At 40.0% G+C, this 18377-nt stretch overlaps 1 protein-coding gene across 1 annotated transcript in view; it reads left to right on the top strand.

Moving 5' to 3' along the window:
• klf7a (Kruppel-like factor 7a) overlaps positions 1-18377 on the top strand; it is a 143856-nt gene that overhangs the window by 74017 nt on the left and 51462 nt on the right. The window contains exon 2 of the mRNA XM_020936589.2: positions 13912-14530. Coding sequence (XP_020792248.1) covers positions 13912-14530 — 619 coding nt within the window. The remainder of the gene's footprint in view (positions 1-13911; positions 14531-18377) is intronic.

Raw genomic sequence — 18377 nt, 5'->3', positions numbered from 1 at the left:
GAGAAAACAGCTTTTGAAGTTACTAATACTTTTATTTAGATAGAAGTTACCATACAATCATGAGGTGACTAGGCTGTATCGATATCGTGGGCTTCTATATCGATATATCGATTAGAGTATTATTTGGCGTATTTTACTAAATTGTTTTGTTAAAGTGCTACAGTTTTGTTGCTTGTTTAAACGAAGGAAACTCGTTTATGCAACACATTTGACATTTTCACTGTTTTGATGATTAAAATGGGTGTTTTTTATATTAACTTTGCACAAGAAGTGGTTTGACAAAGACTTTTAGTATCACAGCCAGGATTTAGCTTTTATTTTATTGAACTGTATTGAATCATTTTGAAATATATCGAATCAAAAGTGCACTGTATCAAGATATGTATCGCATCGTGGCCTATGTATCGAGGTATGTATCGTATTGGCAACTTCTTAATGATCCCCAGCCCTAGTGGTGACAACTCCAGATATGTTTTTGACGGACTTGTCCATTAATATAGAACCAAAATATTAGACGGTCTTTGTGCGGCCTATGTATTTTTATTTTCTTACACAATGTCGAGTCCTGCGCTTTGCCTTACTGAGAATTCTAATCCAAAATACCCTTTTTAAAAATTCATATCTGCACCATCCCACACAAACGCATTCTTAAAAATCTACCCACATATTAGCCACTACCAGCATCTCCGATATTACGGCCACGCTAAAAATCTGCTCACCCCCTCGAATAAAAACACACTGACACATCTGACAGCTAACCAAAAGCTTTATTATCACCTTTATTGGATTTCTATGTATACAAATGCACACATAATCTACCCTAGCCACCCATGCACGAAACCCCCCGCTGTGCAAATGCGATAAAGAATAATACAGCCAGAATAGATTGAATGAATTATATGATAGAAACAAGCTAGCACGTGCGCTATAGGCTACGGTCGACGGTTTCGGTCGGCTAACGTGATTTGCTCCAATTTGGGTAGAATGTATTGGGGGTCTTGTGCGGAGGCCAGTGGATTGTCTGGGCTTATCCCCGCTATAGTCTGAAAGAATCATCCACAAAAGCTCTTTAGGAAATGTACGCTAGCTTTGTACCACGGCGACTGGCGCGGGCTAGCCAAATCGGCGTCTTAGCATAATGGCTTTTCACTGCGCATTTTTAGGTTTTGAGTCATGCGGCGTCTCAAAATTTTAAGTTAAGAGTTGTTTTGTTTGGTAGGATTTGCATTTGAGCGGGATTGTATCAGATTTTTTTTTCACGTATTTGAAAAAAAAAAAGGAGTCACGCCGCGTTACAGATTTGTTCTATAAGCTGCTCTTGAAGTCAAAATATGTTTTATTGTCTCAGAATGAGGAAGTGCGTGGTTATCATGCTAGTTGTTGATCGTTTTACGCTTTAAGAGTCGTGAAATGTGTTTATAAAGTAATCGTGGTGAATAATTACGATGTCCGGAGTGCATAAGGTAAGTGAGAAGCAACTTTGGACCATTTTGGACCAGTTTAACATTTTTTTTAAGGCAGTATAAATCAGGTGCAGAGCTTTTACTGTCAAAATGCAAAGGTTTTCTCCTGGTCTATGGTTAATATTTCTGGAATTACCACATGAAAATATAATTGGCAGGAAGGTCAATGTTGTTTCATGAGGTAGAAATGAACAAACGTGCAAAAGTTAACTATAACCTATATTATTATGATAATATCGTGATATCGTATCCTCAAAAGTCTCACAATAATATCATGGGCTGTCACAATATATCAAATTTCTTTTCTTAAATGCATAATTTCACAGTAGCAATAGCTTATAAACATAGGAACTACATATCCCATGATTCATTTCAGCGCAAACAACATGAAGAAATATGTTTTTTACTTGAATTATTGGAGTTATGATGGAAATAACTCACACCAAAATCTTATTAAGGTGTTTTAAAAGCAAAAAAAAGTGTTCCATCTACAATTATATCAGCCTCTGCAAAATATCGCAATAAATATCGTACCGTGAGATGCATATTATGATATTATCGTACCAAGAGATTTGGGTATCGTTACATCCCTAACCAATATATTTTCACACTAGCTTCAAAATCTACTATTCAGTCCCAAAGTTTTGATTGTTACCAGTTGAAAGCCATAAGTGTAAAGGTGCATTATGTAACTACTTTGCCTGGAATGTTCCTCAGTATGGCATTGAACTCCATAAAGCAGGAGACACCACTAAGCCAAGTTACAAGTCAAATCTGTGGAGAGGCGACTTCGCTCTCATTTGCGCAGCCATCACATCAACATTGAGACTAATATCTTATCATCAAAGTTCTCACAGTAATATCATGGACCATCACAATATATCGAATTACAAGAGTTATGGTGCAGCAATAGTTAAAAAAAACAAAACAAAGGGAACTACATAGACCATGATCCTTTGCTCCATTTCAGTGCAGACTACAAGAAGAAATAACAGTTCTAAGCACTTTTAAGTCTTAGTTCTTTGGATTAAGCCTTGTCAAGGCATTTTAAGAGAAAAAAGTAGCATATTAACAGTTTTGTTAGCAATAAATATCATACCGTGAGATGTGTATCGTGAAAATATCGTACTGACAGATTTGGATATCGTTACATCCCAAATCACGAGCCTCCCCACCATATCGTGAGCTTTTCCATAATATTGCAATAAATATCTTACCATGAGCTTCATACCATGACGATATCGTATCGTGAGACTTGGATATCGTTACACCCCTGATTTTAACCTAATAACTATCAAATAATGAGGTTTAAATAACATTTGTAGATTGGAAGTTTGGATATTTCTTTTGAAAAACAGTAAATAGTGAACATAAAGTTACACTGGCCCACCTATTCCTGAACTTCAATGAAATCTATCACCAAAAAGATGCATTTTAAGGTGCATTGCGCAACTTTTCTGGTGTAAGGTCCATCGCCTGCTTGTCTCCAGGGAGATGTTGTTGCTTTTCCTGGAATGTTCCTTGCTATGACATTAAAAACCTCTATCTAGAAGGTGTTTCTGTTGCTCAAAAATACAGTAATTCTCTCTGTAAATAGGGTTGCCTCTTCACAGATCTGACCTGTAATGTAGCCTATAGTTGTCTCCCTTGACTGATAGACTTTAATCTGTACTGTGGAACATTCTAGGCAAAGCAATAACATCTCCAAGACAAGTATCCATTAGAACAGTTGCTCAATGCACCTTTAACTTCTCAAATGATACAACCAATTGACGCTGTAGCTGCCCACCTTCACAACTCTCCAAAACATTTCAAATTTAAATCTGGCCGTCCGTCTTGCCCACACATTGGTTTAGACTCGGAGACGCTGGTTAACTTGTACTCGTGTAGGTGTTCCGGAGATAAAGATGCATGATTACGAGGCGAGAAGCACAGTGAGGCTGCAGAATGGGCACGACGGCGGAAAGAAGCAAACCGTCGCGTGACCTTATAGTGAACAATGCTAGTGTCACCACCTAGGGGAGGGTAATGCACAGGGGAGGCACGGAGGGAGGGAGGGGTGAGATGGAGGGATGGAGAAGTGGAGGAGTGGAATGGAAAAAAAAGAAAATATGGAAAGACTATTGTTGAAAATGTGTAGGTACTTGCAGGTTTTCAGGTCATACAGAAGTGAAAAGATAGACCAGTTTGAGCTTTTGTGTGGTATAGGTGGTTAATTGTATAGATGTAGTAGTAGTAGTAATAATAGTAATTTGAGTATTTGTCACAATAGTTGGTTGAGTATTTGATACAATAGTTGGTTAACTGTATGGATGTAGTAATAGTAGTAGTGGCAATAATAGTAATTTGAGTATTTGTCACAATAGTTGGTTAATTGTATGGATGTTGTAGTAGTAGCAGCAGTAGTAGCAGTAGCAGTAGTAGCAGTAGCAGCAGCATTAGTAGTAGTAATTTGAGTATTTGCCAAAGTAGTTGGTAGAGTATTTGATACAATAGCTGGTTAATAGTGACTTTGGATCATGAGCAGTTGTAGTAGTAGTAGAAGTATTAGCAGTAGTAATAGTTGCAGCAGCAGCAGCAACTGTAGTAGTAGTAGTAGTAGTAGTAGTAGTAGTAGTAGTAGTAGTAGTAGTAGTAGTAAAGGTGCACTACGTAACTTTTAAAGTGGAGTGTCGTAGTAATATGAGTGTTTGTCACAATAGTTGGTTGACACTTGTAATAGTAGTAGTCTTGTCCTTTGAAAAATGCATATATGTGTAAGTCACCTTGTATCATGAGTAGTAGTAGTAGTAGTAGTACTAGTAGTAGTAGTAGTAGTAGTTCATCGTCATAATTGGAGTATTTGCCACAATAGTTGGTTAATTGTATGGATGATAGTGACTTTGGATCATGAGTAGTAGTTGTATTAGTAGTAGTAATAGTTGCAGCAGCAACTGTAGTAGTTGTAGTAAAAGCAATACTAGTAGATATAGAAGTAATAACAGTTGGTTAATTGTATGACTGGTAGTGCCCTTGGATCATGAGTAGTAGTAGCAGCAGTAGTAGTAGTAGTAGTAGTAGTAGTCTTGTTTTATCCCTGTCTCTAAAGGTGCACTATATAACTTTTAAAATGGAGTGTCATAGTAATGAATATTTGCCTAATAGTTGGTTAATTATATTAATGTTTGTCACTTTGTATCATGAGTAACAGCAGCGGTAGAAGTAGAAGTAGCAGCACTAGTAGTAGTAATTTGAGTATTTGGCATAATAGTTGGTCGAGTATTTGATACAATAGTTGGTTAATTGTATGGATGATAGTGACTCTGGATCATGAGCAGTAGCACCCTAACCTAAGTAATAGTAATAGAAGTAGTAGTCGTAGTAGTACTAGTAGTAGTAATCGCAGCAGCAGCAGCAACAATAGTAGTAGCAGTAGTTGTAGGAGTAGTAGTTTGAGTATTTGCTACAATAGTTGGTTAATTGTATGAATATTAGTTACCTTGGATCACGAGCAGCTGTATTAGTAGTAGTCATAGTAGTGGTAGTACTAGAAGTATTTAAATTTTCAAACTCAATTTCGATACTAAAGAATAGACATGAAACTCAATTTCGATTCTGATACCACAAAGATAAAACAAAAAAACACCATTTCCTTAGACAGTAGAGTGTCATTCCCAGTTACATCTTAATACTTTCTTAAACCGTAGTACTTTCTTTTATATATCTGTGTACTCTCAGTGGTCCATGTAGGTTCAAAATTGGTCCATGTGCTCTTATATTTGTTCTGACACAGCTCAAGATCATTCTAAATCTATTCACAAAAGCATCCATTTACACCGAATAAAACCCCATGGAGACACAGAAACAACTCTGCCTTTTTGAGATTTGCCACTTTCAACCATTCAAATTCCGATTTCTTCCCGACGCTATCCATATCTCCGTGTCAAGATGTCTTCGGAACATTGCTCTTTAGACCTTTACTGCCAGTCTTTCCGTGCGGGTCCTAACCTAACATTTATCGTTCCCCAACCCTCTTCCACTCTCTCCCCGCTGATTCAATCCCGTTCCGGCGAAATGTCACGCCTCCCCCCGAAAAGGATCACCCCCCTCTGTGAAAATAAAGTCAGAATATCGCGCTCCGTACCTCACCTCACCCCCACCTCTTCCTTATCCTCTTCTATCCTCTTCCCCGACTCCCTTTAACTATCTCTCCGTTGCAGCCGGGTTTGCCGTGCCTCAGCGTTTTGGGTCCTCTCCTTTAAGGGGCCGTAATTAGCCGTCACCTTGGGAAAAGAAGGGAGCATGAAAGGGAGGAGAGAAGAAAAGAAAAGGAGAGGAGGAGTGGGTGAGGAGACGAGAATAGGGTGCGAACGAGAGAATGAAAAGTGGGTGTCATATGTAGCACCCGGCGAGGATCACGTAGCCAAAAGCAAAGTGGAATTGGAGCCATTTGTGGAGCTCTATACTGTGTTTTGTGGTTAAGTCTGTTGAAATAGTGTTGTGGAGGGTTGTCAGAAGTATCGAAAAACTGACGCTAATCGATACTAACACCAGTATCGAAACTAGATACTCATTTGAGCAGGTATCGATACTGAAAAAGTCTAATTCACAGGACAAAAATGAACCTTTTCTGAGCAGCTTTAGAAGTTTAGCAATATTAAAAAAAGTACTACAATTTAATCTTGAAATTCACATTCTATTGTCTAATAAAATAATGTTTTTATTATTATCGTGATATCGGAATCGGTATTGAGTATTGAGTCTATTTTACACAATATGGCATTAAGTGTAACTGTCTGCAAACTGTTTTCATTGACACTTTCATAAACATGCATTATAGTGAATGGGGTCACCTCTCCACAGATCTAACCTGTAACCTGTTTGTGTCCACGGAGATGAATAAATTACACAGCGAACCTTTAATTTGTGTTTATACATGCAGTAAAACACCATCTGTGCTGCTGGTCTCCATGGAGATATAATTGCATTTCTTGCTTAAAAAAACATTGTTTACATTGGGAACAGGATCGCCTCTTGACAGACCTGCATTGTGACTTGTAACCTGGTACTAGCACCTGCTTGTTTCCATGGAGATTTAATGCCATACTGCGTTAGCCTGATTCATCAGCCGGATCCATCAGTCTGACCCTTGATGGTAGGCGGGTACTTTTTTTTATTTAACCAATCGCTATTTGGTCGTGACGTATGTAATGCACCGAATCCCGTAGGAACAAAGGCAATAACTAGTGATGGATGAATGGAGCCTCGTGAAGCATTGACACCTCAGTCGCAATATTGTCACAAATGGTTTGACGTGTCTGAGGCCTCGGAGAAACACTGACCTCTAGTGGACAAATGTTAACAATAAGACAATACTTGTGTGCAGAGCGACACCGTACCTAACAACAACAATAATAATGATGATTTAAAATAATATGTAAAGAGCAACATAAATAGCAGATGTAAATAAGAAAATAAGTGACCTTGTTAGGTGGAATTAGATCAAAGTGATCCCAAACCATGGATCACTTTTTTCCACTTGTAGATGCCATCGAAAATGAAAAAAATGCCAAAAGTCGCTAAAAGTCGCCAAAATCACCACTAACGTCACACAATACTCCTCACTCCCCCACATTTTTAAGAAATATTGGTACATCTTTTATACTGTAGCAGTTTAGCGCTTGTCAAACCACGGAAGTGCGCTGAACACTCTGAAGCACTCTGAACCAATCACAGAGCGGAACATTCACTGAGCCAATGAAACGCTTCGATACACTGAAGTGATTGACACGCAGAGTGAAGCAGTAGGGGGAGGGACCGACACTTCCACACTTTGGTCACGTGAGCAGCTGCTGTGAGACGAGCTACAAGGCAGTGCTTTGGAGCAATTTGTTTCAGAAAGAACGAGACGTGCTCCGGAGCTCCGACTCATTTGCCCATCACTAGCAATAACGTCTTTCCCCTTCATAAAATTCACCAAACATTCTCTTTGTTCCAGCTTTAAATCCTCGATCTCGGGAATCGTTGCCAACACAGAATGTCTGGCTTTGTCTACATCCATCTCGACCGCTTTTTTACTGAGTTTGATGCTTGAGTTTGACGTCACGGCTTCACAGCTCTTCACTGATTGGACGGTGCACGGTCTAAAACTTCCGGGGTTCTTAGAAACAGTCTAGTGTATTCTGATTCCTGACCTAGTCACTGGAGAGAAATGAAATTGAGCGTAGGCACTAGGTGGCCCCAGTTTGACAAATACTGTGTAACATTAGAGGCAAAATGAACAACAACAAAAGCTACATAGTGCACCTTTCGTTAATTTTAACTTTAATTTTAAGGGTGCGTTGTGGAACTTTACCGGGGGAGGGTCCGTCAAATGCTTTTTTTTTCCATCGAGATATTATTGCTTTGTTCAGAATGTTTCACAGTATGGCATTAAACCTTTCTATCTTCGTGGAAACCAAACAAGTCCAAGTTACAGGTGAAATCTGCAGAGAGGCCACCCATTTTTCTAGGTATTTTAGAGCTATAAAACCACCATTAATTGAATAAATGTAAGGCATGTAAGGTAGAGCTGTTTAATGTCACACTGTGGAACATTCCAGGCTAAGCAATGACATAGCCATAGAAACAAGCAAATGACGGACCCTTCACGCAAAAAGTTACACAATGCACCTTTAATTTTAATTTTACCAGAATATTTTGATGCAAGAAAATGGAGTAAAACTACATATATTCTGTGTAACGTGATACTACACCTTGAGCCACAGTTCCACACCGCTCCTGTGAAATCAATGCTAAACACCTCCCGCGCATTAAATATTAAAACCAAACATAGCCATTGAATGAAAATCTGTCTTTTCCAACACCCTTTTGTCCTTGGTTCGATTTTTATTTAGTCCCATCCATCAATATGACGCCACAGCCTGCCATTTCTTACGATTAGCCCCATTATCATTACAGCATTCGGCGCGTTCACAGCCAGCACGATTTCGTCTATGCTTTTCTCCTCTCCCCTCCGCAGATGCAACCTTGACTAGCTTCTTAATTCCGCGTCAGTATGCAAATTACGTAAACACTCCCAAAGAACCACAATTTCTGTTTGTTCCTGGAAGACTCGGAGCAGAGCTAGCTTACCGCCTTAGCAACAGCGCCTTTGCCTCGTCTTTTCAGTTGATCACAAAGAAATACCTTGAAAAAATGCATTCTTACTGTGAGCGGGGTTTCCTCTCCGCAGAGCTGACCTGTAACTTGGCCTTGTGCCGTTACCTGCGTGTCTCTGTGGAAATAGTCTAATGCCATATGAGGAAATTAATAACGTTTCCATGGAGACAAGCAGAAATATTGTATAAGCAGCTCGAGAGGTCAAAATATGTCAGCTGTGTTCTGTCTGCATCCAATTATAATGAATTAGTTATTGTCCAAGAATCAGGAAGTGGGCTGTTAGTTGTTATTGTTAGCATTACAGTTTGTGATTTTAGATATATTGAATACAGAGGCGGTGCTACCATAAGGCTAAAGTAGGCGGCTGCTTAGGGCCCCCCAATTGTCCTCAGTGCCACTAATGGCCTCAGAGCAATTTGATTTTCTCTCAGTATGACATTAAATGAGAGTAGTTTTACTTTTAAACAATTATCATAAGAAAAAAAACAAAAACAAATAAATAATTATCTGTAATGGATGTAAACAAAAATGTAATTGTACTAGAAAAAAAACAAACAAAAACTACTTTCAGTTCTGGTTATCTAGAAGGCGACCAAACAAATAAGACAACAATCCAATCTCCCATAATTCAAATAAATAAAGATGTGCATGTCTCAACAACAATGGGGAAAAATGGACATTAAATATATATAAAAAAAAAAAAAAACATAACAAAAAAGTGCATTATAGTGAGGGCCCCAAACTCAAGTTCACCTTGGGCCCCCAAATTGCTAACTTCGCCACTGATTGAATAAAATATCATTTTGAACGCAATTTAATAGCAGTTTCTTAAGTCTGGAAGCGCAGTGTTTGCATGCTAGTTATTGTTAGTTGTTCTGATGACACCATTCTAGGGGTGTGCAAAAATATAAAAATACCAATATATCGCATCGTTTAATATGATGATACAGTATCGATATCGTAAGCTGCTGTATCGATATACATTTTTTTGTTACAAAGACTAAACTCATTTTACATCATTTTTTGTTTTAACTTTTTTCTTTTGTGGTTAACAAAGACTTTTTATGCCAACATTCTTATCGAATTGTGTTATTTTTAAAAAATTCATTCTGTTTTGGACAATTCTTTTTGTTTTCACATTTTGAAGACAAGGCAAAACATTAATGCTTCATTTTCACTGTATTTTTGTCTTCAAAATGAACCCAAGAAGTCAACCTTTAATATTATTCCTGGAAGACATACGGAGAGCTATCTTACCGCTTAGCAACAACCCCTCCCCTCCTATTCCCCAATTCCCAATACAGCGAAAAAAGAAAGCGCCTATTTATTTTTAGAAGGTGCGAACTAGAGTCTGTTTACAACCTTATTTGCTATAATGGCGCGAGCAGTCTGGATTGTCAGTTAGAATTTACACACAAATGAAGTTGAGGGGGCCCGCCGGACTCCCTTGCCGCGCGCCCGCCTGTCAAAATAGGTTAGCGGGTACACGCGAATACACGCCCGACCATCCGAAGCCGGGTATCAAACTGTCCGCTTGTCCGTTAATAGCTCTATCCTTGGACACCTCTCCCCGTACAACCTTTGCCAAGCGTCGCCGTTAGGTAATAGACTACTCAGAATTGCGCAAATAAGAGATGCACGCTTTTATTTGAAGAGCCAGGGATGTGTGTAGCGTAATAGAGAAGAAGCGAACCATAACTACAGGAGAATAAATCTTGCTGGCTTGGCGCGGACTGAAGCCGGGGCGCACATGGCTAGCTTAGGTGCTATAAAATGTGGTTTGATAGGAGCGGAGCGTTTAGGGGACTTGGGGGAGGTCCAACGGCTTGGCTTTGGGGACGGAATCAATCAGGCCGAGAAGGGTTTTGTAGCGGATGCCAGGGAATGCATGGTGAGTTTCAGGAATATTTTCATAGAGTTATCAAAACATTGCTTAGTCATATTTAAAGTGTTACATAATTCCATAATGATTAGTTTATTAAAGGGTCCACATTGGGCAATTTTTATGATCTGTGTTATAATGTTTTGACATGACCTGGAGTTGTGTTTTGTTTTATTCACACATGTTTAACACATAATTCCTGCATATTTAGGCTTCTCTCAAACTGACAACACTCTGTTCCACCTTGTGATGTCGTGTGTTAATAAGATAGGAAAGGCATATCTTATATTAGGTCCCACAGTGGGGAAATTCCATTGTTGCAAAGCGCAATTCAAGAACAGCAGGAAAAAGATAACATGCAATAAAACCACATGCAAGATAATAAATAATGGCTTAAAAATAATTTTAAAATAACCTTAAAAATAATTGCACATAAATATATTTGAATGGCACATGTTCAGTGTTAACAGTGTTTGTTGTACAGTCTGACAGCAGCAGGAAGGAATACAGGAAGAAATGCTCCACTGTGTTTTAAACTCCATACACCTTCACGAGAATCATTTGGAAATTGCCATTCTCTACTGAACGAACAGTAAAAGGTAGCTGTTAACCTGAAACCTACAGATTCATGACATCACAAGGTGGACCAGAGCATTCTGAGTTTTGGAGATGTAAACAAACTAAACATAAATGCTTACTGAAACGTGGGAATGAAACACAATTCAACTCCAGGTATGTTTTTGAGAGGGTAACAACATTCTAACATGACTTAAAGCTCACAAGAATTTCCATTTTGTTTAATACAGCAGCTTTAAGTGTGGAAAAGATGGGCTTGTCTGCATACTTAGTGCTTATAGGTGCACTATATAACTTTTAGGGTGCAGGGTATACCACCTGATTGTCTCCATGGAGATCATACCTTTCCTGGCATGCTTCACGGCATGGCATTAAACATATATCTTGCATGTATTCAACGTTTTAATTGCTCGTACAAATACCTTGAAAACGTGTATTCTTACTATGAGTGGGGTCGCCTCTCAACTGAAGCGTAGACCAGTTGGTGTAACCTGCTTCTAAGTTTAATGCCATACTGTTGAACATTCCAGTAAAAGTAATAACATCTCCATGGAGTCGAGCAGGTAGTGGACCCTAAACCTTAACTAGAAGTGTATTTTTTGTGCTGTCAAATATAGTATAGTATAGAGTATTGCTTTTCCTGTACATCTATTGAAATCAAGTTTGAAGTTTTAAAATTATATCTAGTGTTTTCTAACTTTAATTTGATTTGTCATACCACAATGATATTAAAAAGAATTTTAGACAATAGAATGTAATTTTGAACAAAATGAAACTGGTATTAACAGTTTCTGGTTCCATTGTGTCCTATTCATATAACTCTTTCAACACTGATATTTGTTCAAGATCTATTTTCTATACTAGTTTTGATATTAGTTAGTATCACATAGGTAGGTCAGTCAGAAGTGTCAAAAATCAGATCACAATCGATACTAAAACTAATATCAGATATCGATAAAAAAAACATTTACAACAGGCATGTCCACACTATGGCCCGTGGGCCAAATGCGGCCCTCAGACACATGTTTCTTGGCCCTCAAGCTTCCAGGTGAATTGGCCCATGACCATGCATCAATTAAAAATGAACTTTTTACTGCAAGTTTTTTATAAATCTACCTTGATAAAGCTCATATTTAAAATTTAGTGTGTGGTTTTAAGGATCTTAGCATGAATAAAGTGTGATGGCTCATTCTAACGTGTTTAAACATGCACATATTTCAGTTATTCACTGTATTGAGCACCAGTCTACGGCCTTGATCAGACCTCTGCTTCGTCTGTGTTTAGATATGTGGCCCTTGATGAAAAAAGTCTGGACATCCCTGATTTACACTGACAGGACAGAAATGAAGCTTTCCTGAATGTCTTTAGAATGATCTTGAGCTGTATCAGAACATCAGCACATAGACGACCATGGACCACTATGAAACGTACCTGGACCACTGAAGAATTACACAGATAGAAGACCACATGAGAATTTAGAAAAAGGTACTACAATTTAATGCTAAAAATGACACTGTATTGTCTAAATAAAGAGTGTCTTTTATTATCCTTGTGGTATCAGAATCGGATTTGAGTATCTAGTCTATTCCCATTTGAAATTCTAGCATCGTGACAGCACTAGTTCAAATATTAGATCATGTTTTGTAATCAGAGTTTTGTCAGTCGTAGCAGCCCTCTACCCCACTTCCCTTTCTGCCCCAGCATGTGTAATCAATCAGGCAGTAATCAGGTAATCTCGGCTGCCTATCTGCCCGTGCGATCCTGTGGCAGCTGGCAGCCATGCTAAGTCCCCCCGCCTGGGTACACTGATGGCACCAACCCCCCCTCCCCTCCCTCCTCTCCTCAACCCTCCAACCCCCTCTACTCCCTGTTTAAGGCATATCTCCCAATCTAATGACTGCTCGACATGTCAAATACGACTTTTAGAGCAGTTAGTGTCAAGATTTATTCTTTTTCGCCAGCTTCGTCTACCTTCCGAAATGTTACCGGGAAGCGAAAAAACCAAGCAGCCTTGCAAAGTGTGGTTAATGGGAGCGATTGCCAGTCCAGGTGCTCAATAGAGTGGAAATGATATTTTTGGAGAAGGTGGCAAGCTGTTTCGACGTGTGTTTGGAAGGGAAATTGCAGCGCCTTTGCTTCGTGGATTCGATTTGTTACATTTTGGTTTTTTTCGCAGGTTGAAAGAGCGGGACTTACTAAGACGGTTTAGTCAGAAGAGGTAAAATACTCAAGTCCAAAGTGTTGGATGGAGAACAAAGCGTGTGGTTTGGCAGAGTGGTTAGTGCTTGGGTTTATAAAAGTTTCAGTGTCCAGGCCAACAGTCAATCTTGGTTCCTTTCATGGCTGATGTTAATGTTTCTAAATCTACCTTAGAAATAAATGAATGCTGCAGAAATTAGACGAATCAAAAGTAGTGAAAAGTACAAATTCATTAATAATGTTTTGTATTAGCACCTTTACATGACTAATAAATAAGCAGATGTTTTGAAATTTTAGTTTGACTTTGAAAAGGGTATTTTTTAAAAAAGCAGAAAGCATGAATTGTTTTGCATGAAGTATTTTTGCAACATTTTTGTTAGCTGGTCCAACAACTTGAAGGTTATTGGATTGAGTCGTGTCCTTGGGCAACACACTTGACCCATCTGCCTAGTATGAAAGTGTTGTGTGCTTGTGTGATTGGCGGAGGTCAGATGGGCAAACTAGCCTTTCTAGTGTCCATAAATGAGGAACATTTATCCAGATTTTGAGCCAAAACTTTAGTCCGAATTCCTGTAATCTTAAATAACTCCTCTCCTTCGCATGTTGTGTTGATGGACCTATAGTCTCACACTCTTTTCTTTCTTTTCACAGACTTGCCTCGAATTAGAGCGCTACCTTCAGACCGAACCCAAGCGACTATCCGAACTCTTCGACCAGGACTTGGATGGCCTCCTCACCCCTGCGTACCTGAAAGAAGACAGCGGCGAGGAAGACCTCTCCGACGGACTTGTTCCAGACTTGCCCAACCTCCCGGAACCCCCCAGCCCTCCTCCGGTCCTCCTCTGCCCCAACCGCAAGTCCCTGAACCCCAAAAGAGACCAGAAACCCAAGAACCACGCAATGGAGAACGTGGAAGGCCTAGAAGGAGTCCACCAAGCCCAGCTCAGCGCCGTGACTTCGTTGACGCCCCCTTCGTCGCCGGAGCTGGGTAGGCATCTGGTGAAACCCAACCAGACTTTGACAGCTTCGGCCGACGGGACTTTGACGTTGAAGTTGGTGGCCAGGAAGGTGGGACTGAGCGCTGCGAGGTTAGTGGCAGCCCAGGCTCTCCCGGTGAGGATAAAAGACGAGGACGAGGGCGGGGCTTGCGTGATCGGGATGGGGGATATTCCGGAGAACAAGAAGAGGATTCACCGCTGTCAGTTCAACGGGTGCAGGAAAGTGTACACCAAGAGCTCCCACCTAAAGGCCCACCAGCGAACGCACACAGGTAAGAAATGTCCAATCAGAAGTGAAAGTGAGATTGCTGCTAAATATTGTATTAAATATTTTAGCGACCTACTGTACATTCTGGATTGTGGTTCAAAGCTACTAGCCAGGCTGGAGCCACCTAGTGCCTCCACTCAATTTCATTTCTCTCCAGCGACTAGGTCAGGAATCAGAATACACTAGGCTGTTTGCAAGAACCCCGGAAGTTGTAGACCGCGTTGTAGACCATTGATTATTTAAAACCGGAACAAAGAGAAAGTTTGTTGAATTTGATCATGGGGAAAACGTTATTGCCCTTCTTCCTACGGTATTTGGCACATTACATATGTCGCGACCAAATAGCAGCAATTGGTTAAATAAAAAAAGTACCCGCCTACCGTCGAGCAAACGAATCCTAATGCTGACGGTTTCCACGAATCAAGCTGCAAAGCTATAGCTACAGAGTAATTTTGTTCATTCCATTTTTTCTTTCAACACAAGTCAGAGTTTTTCTTAATAAAAAAATAAAAAATATGAAAACAAATATTGGTCTAAACTAGATGTTGCATGTTTTGCATTTCCATGGACATTTTTATGATTAAAAAGAAAGTACCAAAGCTAAAATCAGCAACAACTTGCTAATGGATTGACTTGACTTTTATCTGAATGTTGGCGGTTTGAATCCCACATTATAAGTAGATGAATACCGTTGTTGTGTCCTTGAGCAAGACACTTCCAGACCTCCTCGCCCCAATGTCACCGAACACTGGTGTGTGAATGGGTGAGTTGTTCCTTGATGTAAAGTGCTTTAGAGTCATAACGATGGAAAAGAGCTACACAAATGGCCAGTTTTGTTAGAGTCACAGTTGGTAAGTCTTTGTTCTAAAACTAGAAGGTGGCCAGGTCAAATATTGCTTTATGCACACTGTAAAAGTTTGGATCAAATCATATATAGAGAGGTTTCATTTTCCTAACAAAACAAGAGTACTAGTCACAGAGAGAAATACATTTTAGACTGGAGTTCTTTACCATAAGACCAGGGATCACAGTAGAACAGACCATTAAGGATTTGTGTGTGAAGGTGTTATTCAGTTACTACAATATAATCATGACTACTTTAAAGAGCGTAAACAACATAAAAGTGTTTGAAATTACCAGCTCGTTAGATCAGCCGTCATTAGAAAGATATAATGCTAAAGTCGTCCTCCTGGGTTGTGGAATAGATCCCTAATTCCGACGCTCGCTCTTTATCCGCATATTTATAGCTGCTTAATTCATTCCACATCGTCCTACGCCAACCAAGAACTGAAAAGTTACAAGGGGTTAGAGGCAAATCAGAAGCGTAGCTATCCTGGGCGGTGGAAATTGAAGGGGAGATTCCACGCTGGCGAAAGTGAGGACTGGGGCAGGCGGGATTCTGTGCTGCTGAAAATTAAAACTGCACAGCGCATCCTTCGTATTTTAACTCAAGCAAATACTACACATTGGTCCAGATCGATAGTTTGACCTTCAATATGGTGACATAAACAACACGTCAGGTGCTTTTGTGACAGATGCAAAACCTTAATATTGCAGGATTTTAAGGCAAGTTATATGTACTTTAAATAGAAAAAATATTCAAATTGGGTTGACAAACTAGTTTCCCCATCAACCCAAAAAATGCAAAAAAGATAATCCTCATCAAGCCTTCTCACTGGTTGTCCCAACAGCATTGTCGAATGGCTCAAATGATTTAACAAAGGAAAAGAAATGTATGTTTTGATATTATTGGAGAGTACAGTGTTATTGAAACCAGATATTGCGTAGGAACAATTTAATGAGTAAATTTTGTGTAACGTATTTTCCGGGCTATTAGACGCGCTCTTAAGCCTCTAACCGCATTATAAAACGAAAGCGCCCCGCAATCCAGAGCGCCCTATACACAAATCCACTCGGGTGTCCCAACACGACTTCAGTAAACTACAAAGCCGCACCAACCGCAGCGCACACAACACACACGGAGCAGACAGCGACCACGCAGCGATAAACACCCGCAGCCACACTCATCACTCCACGCCGACGAGGAACGGAACGGAGGAACAAACCGAAAAAGCGAGTGCAATGTGACACTTCTAGACACAACTGAACGCCTGAGTCACCGCGAACACGCCGACAATCCAGCGGCCCCAGACAGCACCCTCCCTACACGCTAGAGGTGCGCGGATGGGCTACTTTTTCATCCGCAACCGCATCACAAAACTCATCATCCGCCCGCTATCCATTTGCAACCACAGTTTTTGAGCAGTTTTCAAAACCGCACCTGCCCGCCATCCGCTCGGCCTCCTCCCAGATGCTCCGAGTTCAGAGTTTTTTATTTGAATAGTGAAACCGCCACCCGCCCGAATTTAATTAAAATAATATTTTTCGTCACGTCATCCACCCGCTGTAACCGCCATCCGCGCATCTCCACTACACTCCACAACTGAACAAAGCCCAGAGTCACCGTGAAAGCGCCAAACAAAGTCCCACTGACCCATCACACTGTTGTGTTTCATTTAAAGTCCAGTGCGGTTTATTTGTGAAAAAAGTTCGAAAATAGACCATTTAATGACAGTGCGTCTTATAATCCAGAGCGACTAATAGCCCGTAAAATACGATAATATAGGACCTTTAACTTGATTTGAAACCATCATGTAGCAAGTCATATATATTTGTTTCTTATATTATTAATATTGTCCATTCTCTGTTGCCGTACCTCAAAACACGATTAGGTTTTTGAGCACATATAGCTGCTTCGCTTGATGAAAATTTCCAAGACATTTCCTCATCTCTCTTCTCGCTGGAAAATATCTGGCGCAATAGCCCGGTCTCCACTCACCTTCCATCATTACCGCCTTTGTATTCTTCTTACGCATTAACAAGCTCATTAGACCTCGCTTTTTTCCACATGGCTTAAACACTTGTACAGATCCTTAATAGCCATTTTAAAACTCCAGTAAGGCTGTTTTTGGTTTTAATGAAGGCACTTAATTTGCGACGCGCGGGTTAGTTTGCGTGCTAGCTCGGATTCGAGGCCGGCTAATTGGCCCTAGGAGGATGAGTTTGGAGAGGCTGGCTACCCGATCTACCTGCATCTGATGAAATTGATTGACTCCTTTGTTGGTGGCAGCTTTAAACGGGAGGAAGTGAAGCGACTGGCTCACGGTGTGGAGCTGTAATGATGCTGGGAAGGGTGGAGCGCGCAGCTGTGAGAAAGTTGGTATTTTGTGGCGGTTTTAAAGCATTTTGGAGACTTTCGGATTGATTTTTCAGATTTTATGATTTAGAAATGTGGGGCTAAAAGTTACAAGGTGCACTATGCTGTATTTTAGGTTTAGGGTCCAGAATGTTTTATGATATGGCATAAAACTATTCTACAGATGTTTTTATTCCTAAAAACTTTGAAAACACATGCTTCTTGTTGTGAGCAGAGTTGCTTCTCCACAGATCAGACCTGTAACTTAGCCTTGTGGCATCATCTGCTCATCTCCATAGATATATATATAACATAACATATAACCTATAATATACATAACACCAGAAATGTTACATGTGCACAAGTGGTAATGAACCAAGGTCTTGGTAAAAAGAAAAAAACCAAAGCAACATTTCGTAATATGGCACTAATGGAATGCCTTGATTGATGCCTCAGCAGCGGCACTTTTAGAGGTGACATTATTAGACAGAACAGCGAGAGCATATTGGTTGGAAATAGGTTATGTAACCAGTTGCAATGGGGAGCTCTTATATGATCAGGAGACAGCCCTGTGAAAAAGATTATTTAAAGGTGCAATATGTGGAGGGTCTGCCACCTTTTTATTTTTATGGACATGTTATGTCATTAATAAAAA

The sequence above is a fragment of the Boleophthalmus pectinirostris genome, unplaced genomic scaffold (assembly GCF_026225935.1).
Source record: "Boleophthalmus pectinirostris isolate CB_2022bp ecotype Guang Dong unplaced genomic scaffold, ASM2622593v1 HiC_scaffold_11, whole genome shotgun sequence".
NCBI classification, from domain to species: Eukaryota; Metazoa; Chordata; class Actinopteri; order Gobiiformes; family Gobiidae; genus Boleophthalmus; species Boleophthalmus pectinirostris.
This window is presented reverse-complemented; position numbering and strand designations above follow the sequence as displayed.